Source organism: Periophthalmus magnuspinnatus, chromosome 12, assembly GCF_009829125.3.
Source record: "Periophthalmus magnuspinnatus isolate fPerMag1 chromosome 12, fPerMag1.2.pri, whole genome shotgun sequence".
Classification (NCBI taxonomy): Eukaryota; Metazoa; Chordata; class Actinopteri; order Gobiiformes; family Gobiidae; genus Periophthalmus; species Periophthalmus magnuspinnatus.
In genome coordinates, this window is record NC_047137.1 from 15782215 (window position 1) to 15806129 (window position 23915).

The 23915-nt window shown below is 39.9% G+C and overlaps 1 protein-coding gene across 2 annotated transcripts in view; it reads right to left on the reverse strand.

The window, feature by feature from the left end:
• The window catches only part of atp2b1a (ATPase plasma membrane Ca2+ transporting 1a), a 115289-nt gene that overhangs the window by 66198 nt on the left and 25176 nt on the right, over positions 1-23915 (reverse strand). For both annotated transcript variants that reach the window (XM_033976382.2, XM_033976381.2), the window contains exon 2: positions 16552-17052. In XM_033976382.2, the coding sequence (XP_033832273.1) occupies positions 16552-16744 (193 nt within the window). In that variant the 5' untranslated portion in view covers positions 16745-17052. The remainder of the gene's footprint in view (positions 1-16551; positions 17053-23915) is intronic.

The following is a 23915-nucleotide window of genomic DNA, read 5'->3' on the forward strand; positions in this document are numbered from 1 at the left end:
TGTTTACATTTCCTGAACGTTACAGGCTGAGAAAATGACATCTGAAATATATACATTTTTGTTATTTCAAGCAATGCTGTAATGAAAATTAGCACAAAAAAAACATACAATAAAAAATAAAATAAAATAAATAAAATTAAATTAAAAAAAAATAAAATAAATGAAATAAAATGAATAAAATAAAATAAAATAAAATTCAATCTAAATCTAATCTAAACTTCATCAAAACTATTCAACTTAAGATCAATATTCTGAATTCAGGCCATTTTAACCCACGCTAACTCGCTAATGCTAACAGTCCTTTTTTGTTGTATAGGGTGTGCGTGTGTGTGCGTGTGTGTGTGTGTGTGTGCATATGTGCGCTGCTTCTGTCACATCCTCTCGTCCCAAAGTCAATCAGATCAATAGTTTCCACCTAAATATTTATCCAGACTAAACAGCAATTAACAGGGAAAACTGTGCAGGAGGTAAACAAACAGCAGTAATGAGAATAGCCCAACCTGAGGCACGACCGGCGGCCAGATACAGACTGTATAAAGAAGTGGACTGAGCGAGTGCGACGTCACCCACGGCGTTCAGCTCCAGTCAAATGAAGCTCGACGAGGCTAGCGGTTATAGCGGCTAAAGGATCATGTAGAGCGGGTCAAGACGAACATTTAAAGACCAAAAGGAGGAGTCTGACAGCGGCAGGTACAGAGAGGAGACACAGTTTTTCAATAGAAAGTGAATTGAAGCCAGAGTCGATGGAGCCGGAATGATCACTTCTTATTTGGAACGCGGTGGCTAGCAGGTTAGCTACGTCCATTTATATAAACAGTCTACAGATGAAAGCAGCGAGTGTTAGTTCATCTTATAGACATGTGACTTTTTGAGGTCAAACTATGTAAAAAATGTCCGGAATTCTGCAAAAAAAATGTACGAAAATGTATGTACTATTTGCCTAAAGTCCTAAATTTGCCTGGATTTAATCTCGTGTTTTTCTATGTTTTTTATTTGACAGATCCAAATAATTAAAAAGCCCATATTAAACACATTTTTGATCTATGTTATAAAGTCGTTTCCTCGTCACAAACAGACCTGGAGTTGTGTTTTTTTTTTTGTTTCATTCACACGTTTAACACACAAACCCCTTCTCTCAAACTGAAAACACTCTGTTCCACCTTGTGATGTCATCATGTGGTGATACAGGAAGTGCTCCACTGCGTTTGTAAACTCCACACACCTTCATTTCTAGAATCATTTGGATCATTTCAGCCTTGGAATTTTCTCTACAATTTCTACTATACAAAAGATAAAACGTAGCTGTTAACTTGAAAACTACCGCTTCATGACATCACAAGGTGGAACGGAGCATTTTGAGCTTTGGAGATGTCACAGACTAATAATAAAGTGTTAGTCAAACATGTGTGAATGAAACAAAACACAACTCCAGGTCTGTAACAACATTAAAACACAACTTAAAGCCTCACAAGAGTCACTTTTTTGTAATAAAAGCCCTTTAACATTGCGTAGTTCTTATGCGATTTCACAAAAAGTACTGTTTTTTCCAAAGTAAAACTCAAGCTGCAGTTTCCTGATAAAAATGTATAAAATGCAACAATTTGAAAGTACTTTACATAGTGGGAGTACAATCAGTCCTGTTGACAGAAGGGAAATTTCAGACCACTGACTACAGCCCTGCACTTTGAAAGTCAAATTATGTCTGTGTGAAAAACCTGCTTAGACAAATGTCGTTTCGAAGAATGAAACCGGAAAAACTCACTATGCCCATCTCAACTTTTGGAACATTTAAAAGACGCGATACGGAACACGTCGCTTGTTTGGTTTCACCTGAAATTACTCTTTTTATTTTACGCAATTTTTATTTGCACTACTGGGAAATTTCCTGTAATTTATTTATTTTTTGTTTCATATTTTTATTTATGTGTGAACAAGTATTAGACTTTACTGTCATTTAAAACAACAAATGCATACACACCTTTTTCATTTTTATATGACAAGAAATAAAACTTAAAAAATAAATAAATAATATTAAATAATAGTCATAATAATGCAAAAATAAATTAATCAATCATACAAATCTTGAATAAATAAAGAAGAGCATCACCTAATAAATAATAAAAAAAATTAATCATAAATAAAATAATAATAACGCTAAAATTTCTTGTAATTTTTTTTGTTTAATATTTTTTGCATACACACCTTTTTCACTTTTATATAACTAAAACTTAAAAAGTTAATAAATAATATAAAATAATGGTAATAATAATACAAAAATAAATGAATTAATCACACAAATTTTGAGTGAATAAATAAATAAAGAGCATCACATAATAAATAATAAAAACTTTATAAATCATAAATAAAATAATAGCAATAATGCTAAACTTTCTTGTAATTTTTTGTCTATATGATAAGATTTAAGCTGTAAACGTTTGAATAAATAACTTTTATAACTCATTACAGACGCAAACTAACAACTTAAGTGTTTAATTCTGCTGTTTATTTATTGCAGCTGATGATCTTTTAACAATATTGTAGATTTAGAATAGTTTTTGAGGTTTAAATGTTCTAGGATTGTTGCGTCAGTGGCAAAAATTTGTTTCAATATTATCGTTTATCGTCTATATGTACATCAGAGATCTATGAGACTTCAAAATGTGTGATCACGACAGGCCTAGCTGAAATGTTCCACAGTATGACACTAAACTTATCTCTGTGGAGACAAGCGCCTGGTCATGTTACAGGTCAGATCTGTGGCGAGCATGCACGTCTTTCAATAAGGGCCATATCATCGTATTTTCTGATCTATGTTCTAATGTTTCCTCATCTCAAACAGACCTGGAGTTGTGTTTTGTTTCATTCACACACGTTTAACGCATTTCTCTCAAACTGAAAATACTCTGTTCCACTTCGTGATGTCATGTGGTAAGACTGTACTTTGCGGACACCTTCGCTAGAATCATTTGGATCTTTTCAGTTCTGTAATTGCCGATCTCTACGGAACTAAAAGGTAAAAGGTAGCAGCTAGCTTGAAAACTACCACTTGATGACATCACAAGGTGGAACGTCGCATTTTGAGCTTTGTAGATGTTACAGACGAATAATAAAGTGTGACTCAAACATGTGTGAATGAAACAAAACACAGCTCCAGGTCTGTTTTTGAGGAGATGTGTTTAAAGCTCACAGCCAATTTTGGGTTAAAAGAATCCAAATTAAGTGCAGAGTTGTGGGCGGGGACAGGGGGTAGGTGACAACAGACATTTAATGAACACTCAAACACGCAAGAATCAACTAAAACTTTGACACAACTTAAGCTTATATCAAAGGAACTCCACTTTAACACAATTACAACCTCATAGAAGTGTTTTCTGTCTGTTTTTGAGGCGGTAACAACATTATAACATGACTTCACAAGAGTTAATTTTGCGTAATATAGGACCTTTAATGCCTTACTGTGGAACATTGCGGGTTTAACATATGAGAATAACATATCTATTGCAAATGAAACAGCAGAAACGTTACATATTGCACCTTAAAACCAAAAGACAAACGCAAGTAAACGGCACCAGGCCTGCTTGGCGTTTTGTACAAACCTGCCGTTAGCTTAGCATACTTAGCCTAATTATAAATCGTTAAAACTCCGCAGGGTCAAAGACCTTGGAAATGGAGTGGATTAGCTACAGATTGGGATAAGAGGTTTGGGATACGGCCAAACCAACTAATTAAAATCCTATTTCAATTGTCAAAGCTTTAGTTTTGTTTGAGTGCGCCGAGTTTTCCAATCCAGAGAAGAATAAGCTCATTAGCGATAGACGATACCTTTCTGTTTCGATCCGATACCACGTAACACTACGGCAAAGTATCGAAATATCAATCCAGTACCGATATCGATGAGTTTAGCATTGAAACTCAAGTTATTCCTGAGTTTAGAGTATCCTAATGATGCACCATGATGAGTTTATAAGCTCTTTTCACAAGAAGATAGAACGATATTTGTTGTAGAGGTAATGCTAACGACAACTAGCACATTAACCACGCACTTCCTGATTCTCAGACTAGACTTATGACCTTAAGAGCTGCTTAGACAATACATCTGTACCGGGACAAGACACATTTTGCTCAAATATATGTAAAAAAACAGCAAATAAACAAAATAAACAAGACCTTTTAACTACAGTATTGATATTTTTGCCTTAGAAAAACACAACTTAAGCAAAGCTGGTAGTTCATATACTTTTATATGCTGCCTTTGTCGCTCAAACAAAGAGCTGGACGACCTGGCGCACTCGAAACGGCGCCGATGCCACGTTGACATTTTAGTGAACCTTACGACTTAATGTGATGTAACAGTGTGTGCATACGCCAAACAAAGCAGACCCTCAAAACGACCGCCGCATGTCACAGTAAGACATCGATCTTAAATAAACAGAATTATCGCACATTTCGGAAACGTTTAAATCTACTTTAGCGATTCAAAAACGAAGAGATACCAAGTGATCTGATTCCTGTGACGCTACGCTAGCATCTTTTTTTCCCATATTGTCATTTAGTGCTTTTATATTTAATGCAGCTCTACGCTCAAACCACAGATTGACCATAGATAATAGACCGTATATATCTGGCTCCAATTCACTTTCTATTGAAAAGCTGCGGCCGCCAGACTCGTCATTTTGCTCTTAAATGTTCGTATTAACCCGCTCTACGTGATCCTGGTGTTTTTATTTCGCTATCGTGTCTGTAAATCAAGATATGAACGTGAATAACAGACAAATCAGGCAGACAGATCAGGCGCCATCTTTCCCTGAGGTCACCAAGGCGTTACTTTCATCAACCTCGCTCCTGATTGGCTCTTTGGTTGCTATGATACTCGCAGTCGGAATTCCAAATGTGAAACGTGACTCCACATCCGCCCGTATACCTGCTCGAGCCTCGATGAGCTTCGTTTGACTGGAGCAGAGCGGGTGACGCCACTTTCCTTCACTTCTTTATACGGACTGTGGTTTCAGGTGATGTCACAACTTTCTCTAGTCCAAAAACGTTTAAATACAGACCAGGGGCAACTAAAACTGTAAAATTACACGTGAGTTTGGTTGTATTACGGTGAGTTCTAAGTTTTAGTCACTCATAGAAATTATCATTTTCAATATCTGAGAAAAGCTTTTGGATATTTCATGGCAAAATACAGTGTAATTAAGAGGAAAAACTGGCTCTACCCCCAATCTGGGACGATACTGAAATGTGGTGTGACCATTATCACGGCCAAAATAACTGCGATTAATAATTATATCACAGTAATTATTAAAGTTACTGACAGTTTAAAAATGTTAAAGATATGAATAGTTGTAATTTTAATGTTATGATTGAGTTTCATGTTTAAACAGCTGCAAAAAAACAATGATTTAGCAGAGGTTATGATAAATCAGCAGGGCCGTCGACTGAAATTTGGGGGGCCCGGGGCAAAAAGCCTCACATGGGCCCCCTTGAATACAAATTAATAGGAAGAGGGTCCAATTCTGGGCCCCCAAAACTCGGGCCCCTCCCCTTTTTTCTGCACATTCTGGTGATATAAAAGCGATTATCTTTGTTGGCAATTATCCTAAACGATTATGGATCTACCCTTTTTATCACGATAAATGATATTATTGTTTATCGTCCCATCCTTATCTGGGAATATGACGTCATCACATATAAAAGAATCTGAAAAACACCAAGATATAATCAAGTCTGGCTCCAATTCACTTCAAACTGAAAAATTGTCGTCCAAAGACGCTCTACATGATCCGGATGTTTTTATTTTGCTTTTAAAAATGAATAAATTCTCTAGAGTTTGGACGTTTGAAAGAGGAATATGAACTGATAAACCAATCAAACTCATTCCAGAACATGTTTGAGGTCTAAAAACGACAGGTAAAACGAGATTTTCTATAAAAAGTTGGGAGATTTTGTTCTTTTTGGTCAGTGTATAATCTGATTCTGATGTGCGTACGTTTATTTAAATTCTATGAGTCTTTCCCATCTGTGAGTCACAGACTGGACCCAGACGAGACGACAACCGACGACTTTATGACCAGGGACTAAAAGTGTACGACTAAAAACCCAATCACCCGAAAACACAATCGCCCAATAACCCAATCGCCCAAAAACCCAATCGCCCGAAAACCCAATCACCCAAAAACCCAATCGCCCAAAAACCCAATCGCCCAAAAACCCAATCGTCCGAAAACCCCAAAACCGGAAAACCCAATCGCCCGAAAACCCAATCACCCAAAAACCCAATCACCCGAAAACACAATCACCCAAAAACCCAATCGCCCGAAAACACAATCGCCTGAAAACCCAATCGCCCAGTCCGACTCCACCACCAGAACATTTAATTAAAGAGCAACTTTTACTCGCTTTTAAATTTGATTAACTTCAGCTTTCTTAAACTGTTTTTAAATGGAAGAAACAAAGACTGCAGTGCCATGTGTGTCAGATGCCCTCCCCGTGTGTCAAATATGTGTCAGATGCCCTCCCTGTGTGTCAAATATGTGTCAGATGCCCTCCCTGTGTGTCAAATATGTGTCAGATGCCCTCCCTGTGTGTCAGATGCCCTCCTTGTGTGTCAAATATGTGTCAGATGCCCTCCCTGTGTGTAAAATATGTGTTAGATGCCCTCCCTGTGTGTCAAATATGTGTCAGATGCCCTCCCTGTGTGTCAGATGCCCTCCCTGTGTGTCAGATGCCCTCCCTGTGTGTCAAATATGTGTCAGATGCCCTCCCTGTGTGTCAGATGCCAACCTTATGTGTCAGATGCCCTCCCTGTGTGTCAGATGCCCTCCCTGTGTGTCAGATGCCCTCCCTGTGTGTCAAATATGTGTCAGATGCCCTCCCTGTGTGTCAAATATGTGTCAGATGCCCTCCCTGTGTGTCAGATGCCAACCTTATGTGTCAGATGCCCTCCCTGTGTGTCAGATGCCCTCCCTGTGTGTCAGATGCCCTCCCTGTGTGTCAAATATGTGTCAGATGCCCTCCCTGTGTGTCAGATGCCCTCCCTGTGTGTCAGGTGTGTGTCAGATGCCCTCCCTGCGTCTCATGAGGCCTTATCCTGCATAAAAACGTCGTTTAAATCTACACAAACATGTTCTGACGTGATTCTTGTAGTAGTTTGTGTCAGCTCATCTTCAGTATTTTTCTCAATCCTGTTTAAAATATGAACTTTGAACATAATCCTATTATTAAAACAACAAACTGTCTGAAAAATCACCATCACTGCAACATTTTATAAAACCAACGACTTTATAACGTTTTCATATTGTATTAACTTCAGAGTTGTGCCCGTGGATTTGCACCAAAGCCTCTGAGCAGCTGTATTAACAAACTGCAGATCTGTGACAGGAAAACGTTTAAATTATTTGACATCAGTTTGAGAATCTACAAACGATTCAACAGAGAAAGTCCGAGTCTATTTTGTCCAAAGCCAGTTACAACATCCTCATGACTCAGGCTGTCGTCAGATGGAAGCTCGGGGGCTTTCGCTCGCTCCAGTTCTGTGTCATATTTTCTGTGGTGAAAAACTGCACATGGCGAGGACTGTTACTGCGCCGACTGTGGTGCTGTTTTAATCTGGGATCAAACTGAAAATCCCCTCCCGCAAGAGTTCAGTCAAGGTCACGCTGGCGATTAGGCCGAGCGTCTACGCCAACGGAGAGGCCGAGGCGGACGCGGGGACGGGCAAACTAACGTGAGCGGGACGACGTTTAAACCCGGCGTCATCACGACTGTCACGGCGAAAATAACCACGATTTGCGATTATGTCACGATAATGATTAAAGTTCCCGACACTTTAAGAAGGTTATGCGTTTTTAATATTTTGAGCAGGTTCCGTGTTTAAACAACCAGATTATTTAGTTCTATTTTATTTCTATGGCACTTTTAAAAATAAAAGTGCTTCACGTAAAAGTCAAAATAAAATACACAAATACACAAATATAACACGGTACAGAGGAAAAGAACAATAAAACACCAAGATATTCTGTGTAGATAGTGTTAAATGCCAGGGAGAAGAGGCGGGTCTAGTGTTAAATACCAGGGAGAAGAGGCGGGGCTAGTGTTAAATACCAGGGAGAAGGTGGGTTTAGTGTTAAATACCAGGGAGAAGAGGCGGGGCTAGTGTTAAATACCAGGGAAAAGAGGCGGGGCTAGTGTTAAATACCAGGGAGAAGAGGCGGGTCTAGTGTTAAATACCAGGGAGAAGAGGCGGGTCTAGTGTTAAATACCAGGGAGAAGAGGCGGGTCTAGTGTTAAATACCAGGGAGAAGAGGCGGGTCTAGTGTTAAATACCAGGGAAAAGAGGCGGGGCTAGTGTTAAATACCAGGGAGAAGAGGTGATTTTTCAGACTAGTCTTAAATGCCGTTAAAAACAGTATTTTGTTATAAGTTTCTGCACAGTCTGGAGATATAATGGTTTATAAAGGTCTTTGTTGGCGATTAATACGATTATCGGAGGATGGAGCTGTACTCTAGTCCTTCCGTCGCTTGGAAAGTGATCGAGTCTTAGCTAATTATTATTTTTATTGAGATTATAGGATTGTGTTTTCCTGTCGAATCCAGAATTATGTCTCTATCTGGATTTTTTACACAGATTAATATCAGTCTGTCACGTGCTCCGTTGCATCCATAGATTGTTTATATAAATGGACATAGCTAACGTGCTAGCCGCTACGTTCCAAACAGGAAGAGAGCATGTGCGCGCTTCCAGTTCCATCAAATCTGGCTCCAATTCACTTTACATTGCGTTTTTACTTTGCTATTTTGTCCATAACTCAACATATGAAAATTAATAACTGACAAATCAGGCGCCTTCTTTCCCCGAGGTCGCTCCCGCTAGCGTTAGCAACAGGTTTGATTGACAGCGTTGCTAAGGACCCGCTCCCTGCTAAATCAGTGGTGCGGACAGTAAGGGGCGTTACCTTCAACAGCCTCGCACCTGATTGGCTCTTTGGTTGCTATGATACTCATAGTCGGAATCCCAAATGCGTAACTCGACGATAAATTTGCCGCTATAACTGCTAGCCTCGATGAGCTTCATTTGACTGGAGCATTAGCTAAATCTGGTACAAATCATGTTTTCTTTTGTAAGATTAATGCATCTCACAAATAAAGAATAGAGAGAAAAAAATAAAACGCTATGTAGTGAGCGAGCTGAAGATCTGAGAGTGAATCAGGCGTTTAATCTGCTTGTATATAAAACATTTCCTAGTACTTTTCTATTTAAATACTTGTTTTTGCATCACTTCTTCTGCAGTTGGAGTCTTTGGAGTGCAGCTGGGGTCAGATCATAGATACATACGGCGGCAAAACTTTTTTTAACGTTAATTTTACCTTAAGAAGTAGTTTTATAAATGCAATTTGAATGGACGTGATCGACCAGTGGGGTTTTTTGGGGTTTTGATGGGTTGTTTCAGAGTTTTTGATGTTTTTTTCGGGGGTTTTGATGTTTTTTTTTCATGGCCAGTGCTGATACTGATTGTTTAGGATCCAGAGCAACTGATAGCCGATAATCTCTGCCGATACGTAGGCCAGATTTTGATAATTTTGATCATTTTTTATTGCCTACGAACTCACTTACAGACCCTTTTCTTACCTCAAACTTAAAGCTGTGTAGTCATGTTTCCTCTTTGGACAGGAGGTCAGCCATACAAAATATCGATCTGTGCTGGAGAGCTAAGGCCGATACCTACTGGGCTAAAAGATGCAAATATCGGCTGAACGATATATCCGTCCATCTCTAATACACGCAATTAGCAATTCACAAAGGCTGCAGTACCACGAATTCCTTTACAAACGACAAAAAAGTGGGTTTTTCTGCATAAAAACTGGCAACCCTGTAGTTTTAAATCTGTACAAACATGTTCTGAAATGTCCCATTGTGTCAGATGCCCTCCCTGTGTCTCCATGGCGTCTCATTCTGCATAAAACCTTTCAGCATTTTTGTCAATTCTTGTCTTTTGGACGTGTTTAATATATGAACTTTAACATCGCTACGGCACGTTTGTCAGAAAAATCGCAATCAGATGTTTTTCCCAAATTGTTCGGCCCCAAAAAAACGAGACAACGTGAGATTTTGACACAACTGATACAAAAATAAAATACATTTTGTGGTTCAGCTCACAATTTTGGCCACATGGTTTTTATTAGTTTTGTATTTTTCCGTCATTGTCTCACCGTTTCTCTGAGCGTCTTCTGAAAAAAACACATCTCGCCAGTACTAAGCCTTCCATTTCGTCCTTCTCACCAGATAATCTTGCACATTTGGCAAGTAAAAATCCCAAATGGCAAGAACCCAACCCAAGGCGACAAGTCTCGGAGTAAAAGAAGATGAGAGGTTGGTGCCCAGGGGGAATCTTTACGGCTCATTTAGTCTTTCATTCAGATAAACAGATAAACGTCTCCAACATGTCTAAAGCTCTTTCTACGCACCATAGGCTTCCGCAGTGTCAAACGCTCAAAACGGTCGCATTTTTACCTTCAAGTTACTCAAAGCGCTTTACATCAAGGAACCGCTCGCCCGTTCACACGCACATTCATACATCAGAGTACGCAGACGGCAGTATCGCGGGAGTTACGTTCTAAAAATAACCCGCAATAAACGAAATCCGCGAAGTATCAGCTTTATTTTTGACATTATTCTCTATGTTTTTGTCTGTAAAACCCCTCACCACACACTTTATACACTTTTCTCACACAGGAATTAACATTTTCTCACATTTCTCTCTCGTTTAAACTCTCTCAAAGTTCAAACCTTCGTAGATAAAAAAAAAAATAACACTATTATTGAATGAAAACACGTTATTTTCCTTTCTACGTTCCTTCAGCGTGTCCAGAAGTCCAACTTTTCTGTGATGGTTAGCGTCTTCCTCGACTTTTTGGGTGCAACCGTAGGTGTTTTTATCGGTGCAGAACGTTTCATCAACATTCGAAATCCGCAAAGTATCAGCTTTATTTTTTTACAATTATTACTGTATTTTCCAGAGTATAAGTCGCACCAGCCAAAAAATGCATAATAATGAGGAAAAAACATATTTCACAATCACATCTGAGTATTACCGGCCAAACTATGAAAAAAAGTGCAAATTATAGTACGGAAAATTTGGTATATATGTTTTTTGCTGTAAAACCCCTCACCACACACTTTATACACTTTTCTCACACAGGCGTTAACATTTTCTCACATTTCTCTCTCGTTTAAACTCTCTCAAAGTTCAAACCTTCGTAGGCGTCTTTGTCGGTGCAGAACGTTTCATCGACATTGTGGGTTTTGTCGGGGAGAAAACAAATCGCAAACGTACAGCACTTCAGAGTCACACTGAGATCCAACGTTTATGTAAATTTGTCTGAACACATTCTGTACTGGACAGGAGACACGGCACGGAGGAGACTGATGGACAATGGTCTACAGTCCAACAGCCAATCAGGACGCAGGACACAATGGTCTACAGTCCAACAGCCAATCAGGACGCAGAACACAATGGTCTACAGTCCAACAGCCAATCAGGACAAAGAACACAACGCACGATCAGACGATGTAAAAAAGCAGGTAAAATTGCACTAAAACAATCTGCGAAAAAGCGAGAACGCGAAAGGTGAACCACGATATAGCGACGGACAACTGTACTGTCGCCCATTTAAGTGTATTGTTAAGACAGAAACATGCAAAGTACACATTTTAAAACCCACTGATCTGAGAAAACAGAAATATGAAACTGCTAATGCAACAATCTGTTGGATTTCAAACACAAACGTAAACGTAAAGATATCGGTTCAGTCGATATCCCATTTTGGTATAAAAATGTGTGAAATGAGAAGATTTACAGGCCAAAGTTGGTCCAAAACAACTTGTAATATTGCATTTTTTCAAAAGCTGTTCCGTGTAGGCCTGTCACAATAATTACTATATCAACTCTGTTTCACCTTGTGATGTCACTAAGTGGTAGTTTTCACGTTAACAGCTCCTTTTACCTTTAGTTCAGTCGAGACTGGCAGATTCCAGAGCTGAAACGATCCAAATGATTCTAGAAATAAAGGTGTGTGGCGTTTAAAAACACAGAGGAGCACTTCCTGTATTACCACATGATGACATCACAAGGTGGAACGGATCGTGTTCAGTTTAGGAAAAGCCTAAATATGCAGGGTTTGTGCTAAACGTGTGAATGAAACAAAAAAAACACAACTCCGGGTCCGTTTGCGATGAGGAAACAACATTATAACATGGAGAAAATAGCGTAATACGGGCACTTTAAGGATTTTACTGTTGTTTGCGCTTGGTGTCAATAATCGTGTACTAATAATAATAATAACTGTAATACTAAAATGTAATACTGTCCTTATCGGTCGGTGTCAGTCGTTTCCCTTCGCGATTTTCCAACTGCAATTTTAATTAGCTTTTGATTAATTATTCAGCCTCAGTGCCCAGTTTGACAGCTGCTCTTCCTGGAGTCGACACAGAGACACGCAGAGGTGAAAAGAGAGAGAGAGGGAGGACGGAGAGTAAGAAAGAGGGATAGAGCGAGCGAGAGAGAGAAGGGGTAGGGGGGGGGAGGTGAGGCGATGGGACACGCCACTAAAATAGAGCAGTACTGGCCCAGGTCAGAGCCAGCCTGCCCAGCACCTGTCCACCCTCTGAGTGTTTTTCTGAGTGATGTCAAGACACAGGACACAAAGCAGCAGATGACATACAGAATGACACAGTGGCTAAGCTTGGCACGGCACAAAAGATCAGCCGGGACGGGCCCATCGCACGGACTCCGAGCGTTTCACGTAATGGGACGGAACGGGCTCGAGTGGGGATCAAGCCGTAGACTGTAAATATAAGTGGACATACATAGCTAACCTGCTAGTGCCGCGTTACAAATAGGAAGTGAGCATTGGCGCGCTTCCAGCTCTATAAACCCTGGCTGCAATTCACTTTCTATTGAAAAATCCGTCCGTCTCGCTGTAACCGCTGCCGTCAGACTCGTCATTTTGGTCTTAAATGTTCGTATTAACCCGCTCTACATGATCCTGGGGTTTTTATTTCGCTATTGTGTCCGTAAATAAAAAGATATGAAGGTTAACAACAGACAAGAGGTTGCTCCCGCTAGCGTTAAACCAGCGGTGCGGGCGGGGAGGGGTGTTACCGTCAACAGCCTCGCTACTGATTGGCTCTTTGGTTGCTATGGTACTCGTGGTCGGAACTCCAAATATGAAACTCAACTCCAAATCCACACTCACTTAGTCCACTTCTTTAAACAGTTTATGGCTCAAACTAGGTCTGTCACGATAAATAATATATCAACTCTATGTATGGAAGCTGGAACAATACATGTGGGTCGCAGTATATTTATCGTGCGAACATTTTCTTGAGAGATCTGGGGTATTCTTGTTGTAATACAGTAACATTTCAGCTGCAAAAGTTTGAAAAAGTGACTTCTACGGCTAATTAGGCCTGTCACGATAACACATTTTGAAGTTCGATGTATTGATGAAGACGATAGACGATAACGATAATATTGAAACTAATTTACGCCACTGACACAACCGCCCAAGAGCAGATTTAAACCACAAAAACTATTCTAAATCTGCAATATTGGATGATATTATGGGCTGAAACACTTTATAATGAGTCATAAAAGTGATTTATTCAACCTTTTATGGCTTAAATCTTATCATTTTGCCAAAAAAACCCCCAAAAATTCCCAGTAATGTACGCACAATAAATACAGACCCTAAAAAAATACTGTTCCATCTTTCATAGACTGAACGATAACTCGATATTGTGATTATCGTGACAGACCTAAACGCTAATTATAAACCAATATTATTACATTATAAGTTGCCATTTCAGCCTTTTGAGGATATCGTGTAGTTAAAAATGGTTCACTTGGATTATCTTGCGTTATTGTTACTGTGTCAATGGTATAAAGCAGGTTAAATATTATCGTTTATCGTGATATTTCTTTGTAGCGTTTCAAAATGTGTCATCGTGACAGGCCCAGCTTAAACAAGTTAATAGTTTGACTGCAGCTAATCGAATTAATTCAGTCACTGTGAACTAATTTGGTATCGAATAATCATTATCTGCACAATCCACAAGCTCCAGAATGATCAGAAATTAGGACCGTTGCCGTTAATTTACAACAAAGTATGAAATATTTTGTCCTTAAAGCGTCGCATATAAGTGAAAGCTGAAATTACGGATGACTCAAAGTAGTATTTACATCAAAACGGGATTGTAAACAACATTTTAGAGTGAGTTTTCGAGTGAAGACGTTTCGCTGTTCATCCAAACCGCTTCTTCAATTCTGGTCAGATTAAAGATTTCGTGAATCGAACAAAGACATGACACATTACTGAACTAAAGCCAAAGATACAGATGTGATTGAACCGTCGATGAGGCTCTGCGACAGCGAAACACGGCGAGAAATCCAGTCCCGTTTCGATGCGTCTTGTGCCACTAATGCAGCCCGTACAGAGGTGGATTAAATGAGGTCAAAACACTTTGGAAACCACTGAGTGCAATAAAACAGGTCTGATTAAGATATCTTATCAACAGCCTTTGTAATACATTTAGAGACTTTATGGACACCCTGTATAATCTTTAAAAACTACAGAAAACAAACTGGAACAAGCCTCGTAACTGTAATGTCAAAATATATTCGTCTGAACATGAACTCGAGCTGCTTTATCTTTCAACATTTGTTTCACATTACACCAAGTGACTGTTAGAACTGCACGATATTTCACAAGCAAATCAAAACTGCAATTTTTTGGGGGGGGGGGGACTCGATAATCAAATCACAAAGGCTGCGTTTAGTTAGCGAATAATAAAAACGAAATGTCCAGTTTTACGGCGAAAACTACAAATATCTGAAACGCAAAGGATTCTGGTCTGAGTTAGCGGCACATTTTCCAGTTTTTATTCAAAAATTGTGAACTGAACCTTCGTTTGAAAATGTAAATCTGAAATCTAAACACAATCACACCTTCTCCAAACACGGGTCATGCCATCCTGTTGTGCTTTAATGCCCATTGTGGAACTTTTCTGGTGGAAAGACTCCATCACCTGCTTCTCACAAACGATTACTGTCAACCCTTTTGATCACGATAAACGATATTATTATTTATCGTCTCATCTCTAGAATGTTCCACAGTACTGCGTTACACTTATTTACCTCTACGGAAACAGCAGGTGACACCACAGGGCCAAGTTACAGGTCAGATTTGTGGATAGGCGAGCCCACTCACAGTAAGAATGCAGGTTTTTAGGTCAATAAAGACTCAGATTATTGAGGAAATGCAAGATAGATACGTTTTTAAAAAGCCATACCGGGATATTTCAGACAAAACGATAACATCTCCATGGAGACGAACGCCACCTGCTTGTACTCTCCACCAGAAAAGTTACGCAACGCACCTTTAAACACCTGCCTGCCTGACCAAAATCACACTCTTTGATAAAGTTAGTGGGTCTGGAATCGTATCTTTTTAGCGGCTAACGGTCTTAAATCTCCAGCAGAGGGCGATATTTTGTTTTGGCCGACCTGCTGCCTAAAGAGTACTGTATTTTCTGGAGTATAAGTCCCACTGGAGTAAAAGTCGCACCAGCCAAAAATGCATAATAATGAAGAGAAAAAACATATTTCACATATAAGTCGCATCTGAGTATAAGTCGCACCCCCCGGCCAAATTATGTAAAAAAGTACAATTTATATTCCAGAAAATACGGTACACACAAAGCTTTATTTGAACACTTCGGTGTGAAACGATAACTGCACAAAATGGTACCACACGGCTCTCTTAGATTTATGGTTTATAGTGAGTTTGTAGTAAATTTAAATGACAGAATTTGGAGAAAATAATCAAAATTGGTATCAAACATGAAAAAACACATATTGGTCAATGTCTACTAGTTGTCCCAATTTCCCATGGCCGTGATTGACAGGCTGATTAACCAATCAGAGAAACCCATGGTCTGTTCGGGTCAAAACAAACATGGCGTCTTACGAATACAGTTACAGAGTTCACCTTTAAACACTTGTCTGCCCAACCAAAATCACACTCTTTGATAACATCAGTGGGTCTGAAATCGTATCTTTTTAGTGAATCGACTAACGGCCTTAAATCTCCAGCAGAGGGCGATGTTTTGTTTTGACCAACCTGCTGCCTAAAGAATCCATACAAAGCTTTATTTGTGTTTTAAAAGACCCATATCAGTTAATCTCCCCATCTTCTTCCTAGTTTCAATGGCCAGTGATTGACAGGATGTTTAACCAATCAGAGAAACCCATGGTCCATTCGGGTCAAAACAAACATGGCGTCTTACGAGTACAAAACCAAAACAAAAAATGACAGAGAAGCGGCCCGGATTTCTGGAGAATCAACAATCAAAGCTATTAACTTTCATTTATCTCGAAAATAACTTAGCGATTTGGTTCTAAATTATAAACTCGGCAAATAAATACTACTTTTAAACCCGTCTGATGCAGGGTCGAACCTCCCATGTGTCAGTGCAGTTTGTGTGTAACTTACCGTCCACCGGCGACGTTTTTAACCGGTTGCAGAGTCCTTGCGTATCTCCATAAGTTTCCCCGATTTTTCCCAGTGCCTCTGCGCCCCTCAGCTCCATCAGAGCGCGCAGTTCTTTTAGCGAACAGCCAAACTCCGCATCGTGATTGGCCTCCACCAGGGAGTTCTTCACCCCGCTGTACGAGTTGTTCGCCATTTTGTATGTTTTATTTCTACCTCCTCCGCCCGATCGCAAAAAAAAAAAAAAAAAAGTGCCAATTTCCAAAGGGTGGAGGAAGGGGGGTGGGGGGGGTTGCTTATCCTGGGTTAATTCCTAAAACGTGGAAACGCAGTTGTAGTTTCCATAAACAGCTGATGTGGCTCCTCACAGGCTGGAGGACTCATGTGGCAGGCAGCAGGGGGCGACTAGTACAAAAAAAGCCATGTCCAGCAGAGACAGAGCACCCTTAGTCTGTCATGGTGACCGGGGACCCTCCCACCGAGCCAGAAGTCACAGCACGCGATCTGAAAGAAACAAAACACAACTGTCAAAACCAAAAAAGTACAACTGGGACCAGAAGAAGTGAACCGAGTGAATGTGACGTCAATTCCGACTGCGAGTATCATAGCAACCAAAGAGCCAATCCGGAGCGAGGCTGTTGAAGGTGACGCCCCTTGTCGCCTGCACAGCTGGTTTAGCAGGGAGCGAGCGCTTAGCAACACTGTCAATCAAACCTGTTGCTAACGCTAACGGGAGTGGACTTCTGGGATATGTTAATAATGTTCATATCTTGATTTACGGACAAAATTGCGCAATAAAAATACCGGAGTGGGTTGGTACGGACATTTTAAGACAGAAATGACGAGTCTGACAGCAGCAGTTACAGTGAGAGGGGACGCAGTTTTTCAATAGAAAGTGAATTGGAACCAGCGTCGATGGAGTCAGAAGTGCTAATTAACTTCCTGTATTCCTTACTTATGCATGCGTAAAAAATGTGTCTGTGTAACTGCAGATAAAGACATTTTAAGACCATCATACCTTTTAATTTACCCTGTCGAGGGCCACATAAAACAATGTGGAGGGCCATATTTAGCCCTCGGGCCTTAAGTTTGACACGTGATATATTCAGTCTATGGGTGGGATGAGACAAGGCTGTAGATGAGAATAACATAAAGTAGTTCAAAATAAGGACGAACCCAAATCAAGAATAAACTAAACAAAACAAAAATGTGGATGCAACTGACACGGACAGAACTGTGTGACTTTTAGCACCTCCACAGACGCCAAGTTGGAATGAAAAACAACACAAAGATCACATTTTAAAACATGATCGAGGACATGATTATTACTACCAGCGAACTACGCAAGTTAACTCACTTTTTAGGTGAGGAAATGAGGGAAAAAAGCAAAAAAAATAAATGTAATGAAGCTGGTAACATAACACAACTACCAAAATTACTACTACATTTTGGATAAAAGCGGAAAAAACTGGGTCAGGAATGAAAGCAATAAATGTGAATTTTTGAGTTTTTGTAGAATTATCTTAACACAAAAAACTCATATTGTGAACTCTAGGCCTGTCAGAATATAATGGTACTTTTTCTGTGTACTAGTTTTGTCATTTTTTTGTACTTTCGAGCTGCGGAGGGTTGAATAAAAAACTTCTACGGCTCATTAAGTGTTTCATTTATTCATTGCGGCTCATGTTCATTAAGAAAACTGCACATGTAGAATCGTTTTTCGGGGGGAAATCTTGCTTCAGGGCTTTCGTGTCCATGTCATAATCGTTTATCGTGTATATTTTCTGCAGCAGTATTTCATATTTCAAAATTTCCTATCGTGACAGGTGTACAGATCTCTATTACTTCCACTGTGGAGTTTTCCTGGTCTGTCTCCATGGAAATATTGACTGGAACGTTCTACACATGGGACGATATTGAAATTTTGTGTCGCGATTATCATGGCCCAAAAAATAACGATTAACAATATCAAGATAACGATTAAAGTTGCTAACTGTTTAAACATGGAACTTATTCGTAATATTTTTAAACAGCTGTTATAGACTCGTACTTCGTTATCCGCAGGGCCCTCAACAGAAATTTGGGGGCCCGGGTCAAGAAGTCTCACAATTCTGGGCCCCCCTAAGACCCTGGGGCCCGGGACAACAGACCCCTTTGTCCCCCACCCCCCCTCCGTCGACGCCCCTGCGATTACGTAGCTTTTTTTCTGCACGTCCAGTGTTAAAATGTTCAAATTAAACTGTCACGATGCTTTAAAACGCCCGAAGAACGATTACTGTCAACCCTTTTACTCACGATAAACGATATTATTGTTTATCCTCCCACCCCTTGAATGTTCCGTAGTATGGCATTACACTTATTTATCTCTACGGAGACGGCGCGTGACACCACAAGGCCAAGTTACACGACAAAACCGCGGAGAAGCGAGCCGACTCACAGCAAAAAGTCAATAAAAACCCGTATTACTGAGAAAACGCAAGACTGATATGTTTTTAATGCCATACCGGGACATTCCAGACAAAACAATAACATCTCCACGGAGACGAGCAGGCGGTGGCAGGCCTGGAGATCTCTATTACTCCCGATGCCATTTGAAGTTTCAGCGATTACAAAAGGCTGAATTAGTCTGAGTAAAGAAAGAGCATTGTGTATTTCTACAATCACCGCTTTGACGCATGAAAGAGCCGCATTCTTTACACGGATTTAGCCCAACGTACGACGCCAGAAATACAGCCCCGAGGAGACGTGATTCAAAACAGATAAACAGATAAATCTACTCCACAATCCGGGAATAGAGAGACCCCGGTGGAGCTAGCACACATCGCCATCTATGATCTATTCTGAACGTAAAGCGCTGTACCCAGAAAGCAGAAATGCTAGAAATGCAAGCTACGCTAACAGGTTTTGTGTGCGGTTTCGCTGAAAGAAATGACGTTCACACGCACCGCACGACAGCTCGGTTACAGCAGAGGTACAGCAGTCAAAAATACACAAAACTAGGATGACAGGTGATACAGGAAGTGCTCCACTGTGTTTTTAAACTACACACACCTTCGCTAGAAACATTTGGACGATTTGCAGCCCTGGAATTGACAATCTTTACTGAACTTAAGGTAAAAAGAGCTGTTAAAACTACCACTTTATGACATCACAAGGTAGAGCAGAGCGTTTTGAGCTTTGGAGACGTGGACAAAAAGGACAAACGACGATGAAACACCAAGATATCGCCAAGTATTAAATGCCAGGGAGAGTAGGCATCTCGTTCTTGCGTAAAAACAGCCAATCCCGTAGTTACAACTCTACAAACACGTTCTGAAATGCGACTCTTGTATTAGTTTTTTGTTTTTTCAGCTCATATTTCAGTCTTTTTGTCAATTCTTCCGGACGTGTTTAAAATGCAAACTTTGAACCGTGTTATTAAAACCATAAATCGCAAACACAATCACAACGCTTGTCAGAAAACCCGCGTTTGTTTATTTTCCCCCAAATCGTTCGGGCCTACTGTGGTTCCCAGCATTCCAGCCCGCTCCGGGGGAATACGCTGCGGATTTCTGCTGATCGGTGGAGTTTTTTTGTTGGGACTGTAAGGCGGCACGGACGTGTTTAAAGCCTGGATAATCAATGGGTGCACAGAACACGGGAGTGAATGGGCCGTTTTAAAACAGTGTTTACTACGGGCAGATATCTCCTCTCAGCACAATGCAAATTAGTGCTAACAGCAGCTAACGTCGCGCCGCGGCTGAGGGAAGAATCCGTTACATTTACAGCTACGCTCGCTGAAGGTGTCAAGATCGATGGAGTTTTATTACCTCACACTTTTATCGACTTAAAGAGCCCGTATTACGCCGGTTTAAAGGTGGAACCGAGCGTTTTCAGTTTGACGAAAGAACTCAACGCCTAAATACGCCAATCTTTAGCAATTATATCGAAAGTGAAAGAAAATATTGTTCATTTTGTATAGTTCCTTCATACTTCCATACATGATTTACAAACAAATACCATTCATATCACTACTGTCCAAAAACGAGAAATGTGAATCGTAAATAAAGCCCCTTGTCCAAAAAAATACAATGAAATTCAACGATCTGGTAGATTATAGAACCGCACAATTTATATATAAAATTAAGAATAAACAATTACCGTTTCGTATTCAAGATCTGTTTAAAAATCGGGAGTGTTTATAATCCTCGAGGGCATGAGGTATTTCAAAAAACAAGAGTTAAAACAAATGTAAAACAGCCGCTGGAATTATGTTCTATTCATTTATTTATTTTATTTTTTTCTCTTTTCTTTACTGTGCACATTGTAAACGTAGCAGCTCTTTATTTTTATGTTTAGTATAAAAGAGGTAGGCGTCATAAGCTTTGGTTTCTGCCTATTACTTTTTTCAGACTTGTGCGTTTTGATATCAAGCCGTAAATGCTCCGTTCCACCTTGTGATGTCACGCCGTAATACAGGAAGTGCTTTAAAGCCTGGATAATAAATGGGTGTACAGAACGCGGGAGTGAATGGACCATTTTAAAACGGTGTCTGGAAAGAAATAAAGTATAAAAGTGTAAAAGTATCAAGCAGTAAATGCTCTGTTCCACCTTGTGATGTCACGCCGTAATACAGGAAGTGCTCTAGTACGTTTTTAAACTCCACACACCTTTACTAGAGCCATTTGGATGATTTCAGCCCTAGAATCTCTGCTAAACGAGATTTCAAACCTGAAAAACGACCACTTCATGACATCACGAGGTGGAACAGAGCATTTCGAGCTTTGGAGATGTGGACAGACTAATAATAAAGTTACCCAAACACGTGTGAATGAAACAAAACACAACTCCAGGTACGTTTGTGATCAGGAAACAACATTATAAGTTCATTTAGACGCGCTACAAAAATAAACTTGAACTGGCCTGAAGACAGAATAACTGGTTAGCCTTTTGCGATTTGCCAATTTCATCCATTCAAACGACAATTTCAGTTCTTATAGCGATCAATCGTGCGGCCGGGGCAGCTGGGGTAATAGCTGAGGGAAAGCCTTGGTTAAATCTAATTAAGAATAGACTCCACTGATTCCACAGATAGTCTAACGAGCTGCGGTCCATTCAGCTACAATCGCTTCATCGCGGGGCCCCGTTCATGTCGGTCCAGGGCTTTGTCTTACATCTCCCGCTGCCAAAACAGAAGCAAAAATAACCACATCACCGGCCAATTTAGCAGTTTACAAAGAAATACATCTGTGGGCTTCTATTTATAAATCCCAGTCTCGGATCGATGGCTTCTACACGAAACAAAAGGTATTACAATAGGGGAAACGCACACGAGCAGGAACTGTGCTTCTCCTTATAGATTTTAGCCTCTCAGTTCGAATCAATGATTGACTTTTAAAGGAACCGGCCGTGTTTGCAGAAATAAATGCTATGCTAACGCCGGCCATTATGCAGTAAAAGAATGCTAATGGTTGCTAATGTAAAAGAACAGCTCAATATCAAGCTAAACTTTACTATCCCAGTGTAACAGCGCAGTACGGCAGAGAAAATCAAGAAAGAAAGAAAGAAAACGTTATATTTTTATTAATTTACAGTACTAACAGAGTACTGCGTGTCAAGGTCGATCGATATTGGGTTTTTCATGGCTGATACAGACGCAGATTGTTTAGAAAGTAGAGCAAACAGTGGCTGATAAGCTCTAACGGTATATATAAAGGAAGTTTTGATCATTTTTACCCAAGTTATATGATCTGAAATGGAAAACGAACTGATACACAACTTTATTTTACTGCAAACTCATCAGAAAATCTTCAAATTAAGTGTCACGTGGTCAACTGAAACACATCGACTCAGATTGGAGATTTAAAGCTGAGAGATGATAGGCTAAACAGTGCGAATATGGGCCAGATATATTGTCAATCTCTAATTTTAATAAAACTCATTGAATAATATAGCTACAAAAATCTTAATCCATTTTCTATTGTAAATTAAAGAGAAAAAAAATGACTTTATATGGTCAATAATCACAAACTGCATAAAATCGTACTGTTTTTGCACATAATCTTAACACAATCACTACACAATAATAATAAAAATGATTATGCATAACATTTTACAACACTCAAAGATGTTTCGCACAGTTCAAGACAAAACGCAAACAAACTAATCCTCAAAAATGTAATAAAATGTTTTAAAAAGGTCCTATATTACGCCAAACTGACTTTTGTGAGCTTTAAGTCGTGTTATAACGGTGTTACCTGCTCAAAAACAGACCTGGAGTTGTGTTTTGTTTAATCCGCACGTGTTTTATTAGGCTTTCTGCATCCTCATAACTCAAAACGCTCTGTCCCACCTTGTGATGTCATAAAGTGGTAGTTTTCAAGTTAACTTTTACATTTAGTTCAGTAGAGATCGGCAATTCCAGAGGCTGAAATGATCCAAATGATTCTAGAAATGAAGGTGTGTGGAGTTTAAAAACACAGCGGAGCACTTCCTGTATTGAAATGATGACATCACAAGGTGGAACGGAGTGTTTTCGGTCTCGGCAAATAACTAAATATGCGACATTATAACAATGATGGGAAAACGGCGTAATACGGGCCCTTTAAAGAGTCGCTCGTCTGTCTGGACTAAAAGTTTTGTGGATGGTGTGACCCGGGGACGAGTCTCTTCCAAATGGGTGTCATCGACAGCACAATAACAGTTGAGTGATATTTGGACGTAGCGCGCGGTGCTAACTGATCACAAGAACATTAAAACGTGAGAAATGTGCCACAGTGACTTTTAGGCTGTGGAGTTCTTTTGTACAATTCCACTAGACTCAAATGAACAAGGAGGAAGTATTTATCTAAAGGTTTTCAGAAGATGTCACGGTGTTTTCTGTAGGTTTGTGTTTAATCGAGACGTAAATCAGACGTATTCTCCAAAATGGACTTTTTCAGAGGTTTTAATCATGTTATCGTTGTTTTCGTTCATATTTACTCTCTTGAAGTTGTATTTGGAGTGATTCGTGTTTGCGTAATCTTTAATCGTTTATTTTCAAGCCGCCATTTTGTCGATCAACCTCCGTTTTCACCTCCACCTGTACACGCCCACTTCGTTCTTCAATTTTATTTTCTTACATGGTGATACACGTAGGATTCGGCAGCGTCGTGTAGCTCCACGGCGCTTTATTGCGATGACGTTTACAGCAACGTCAGCTCTCATTGGACACGTCGGTTTTCTAACGCGGAAGTCAGCGGATTTGTTCCTTTTATTAAGTCGTTTTAGATGAAGATCGTGTTTCAAAACGTGCAAATTATAACATAACGATCCACGGGCGTCAGAAATTGGAATTATAACGCCGACACAAAGGACACAAGCGCAATACGTCTGATTTAAGTTTGACG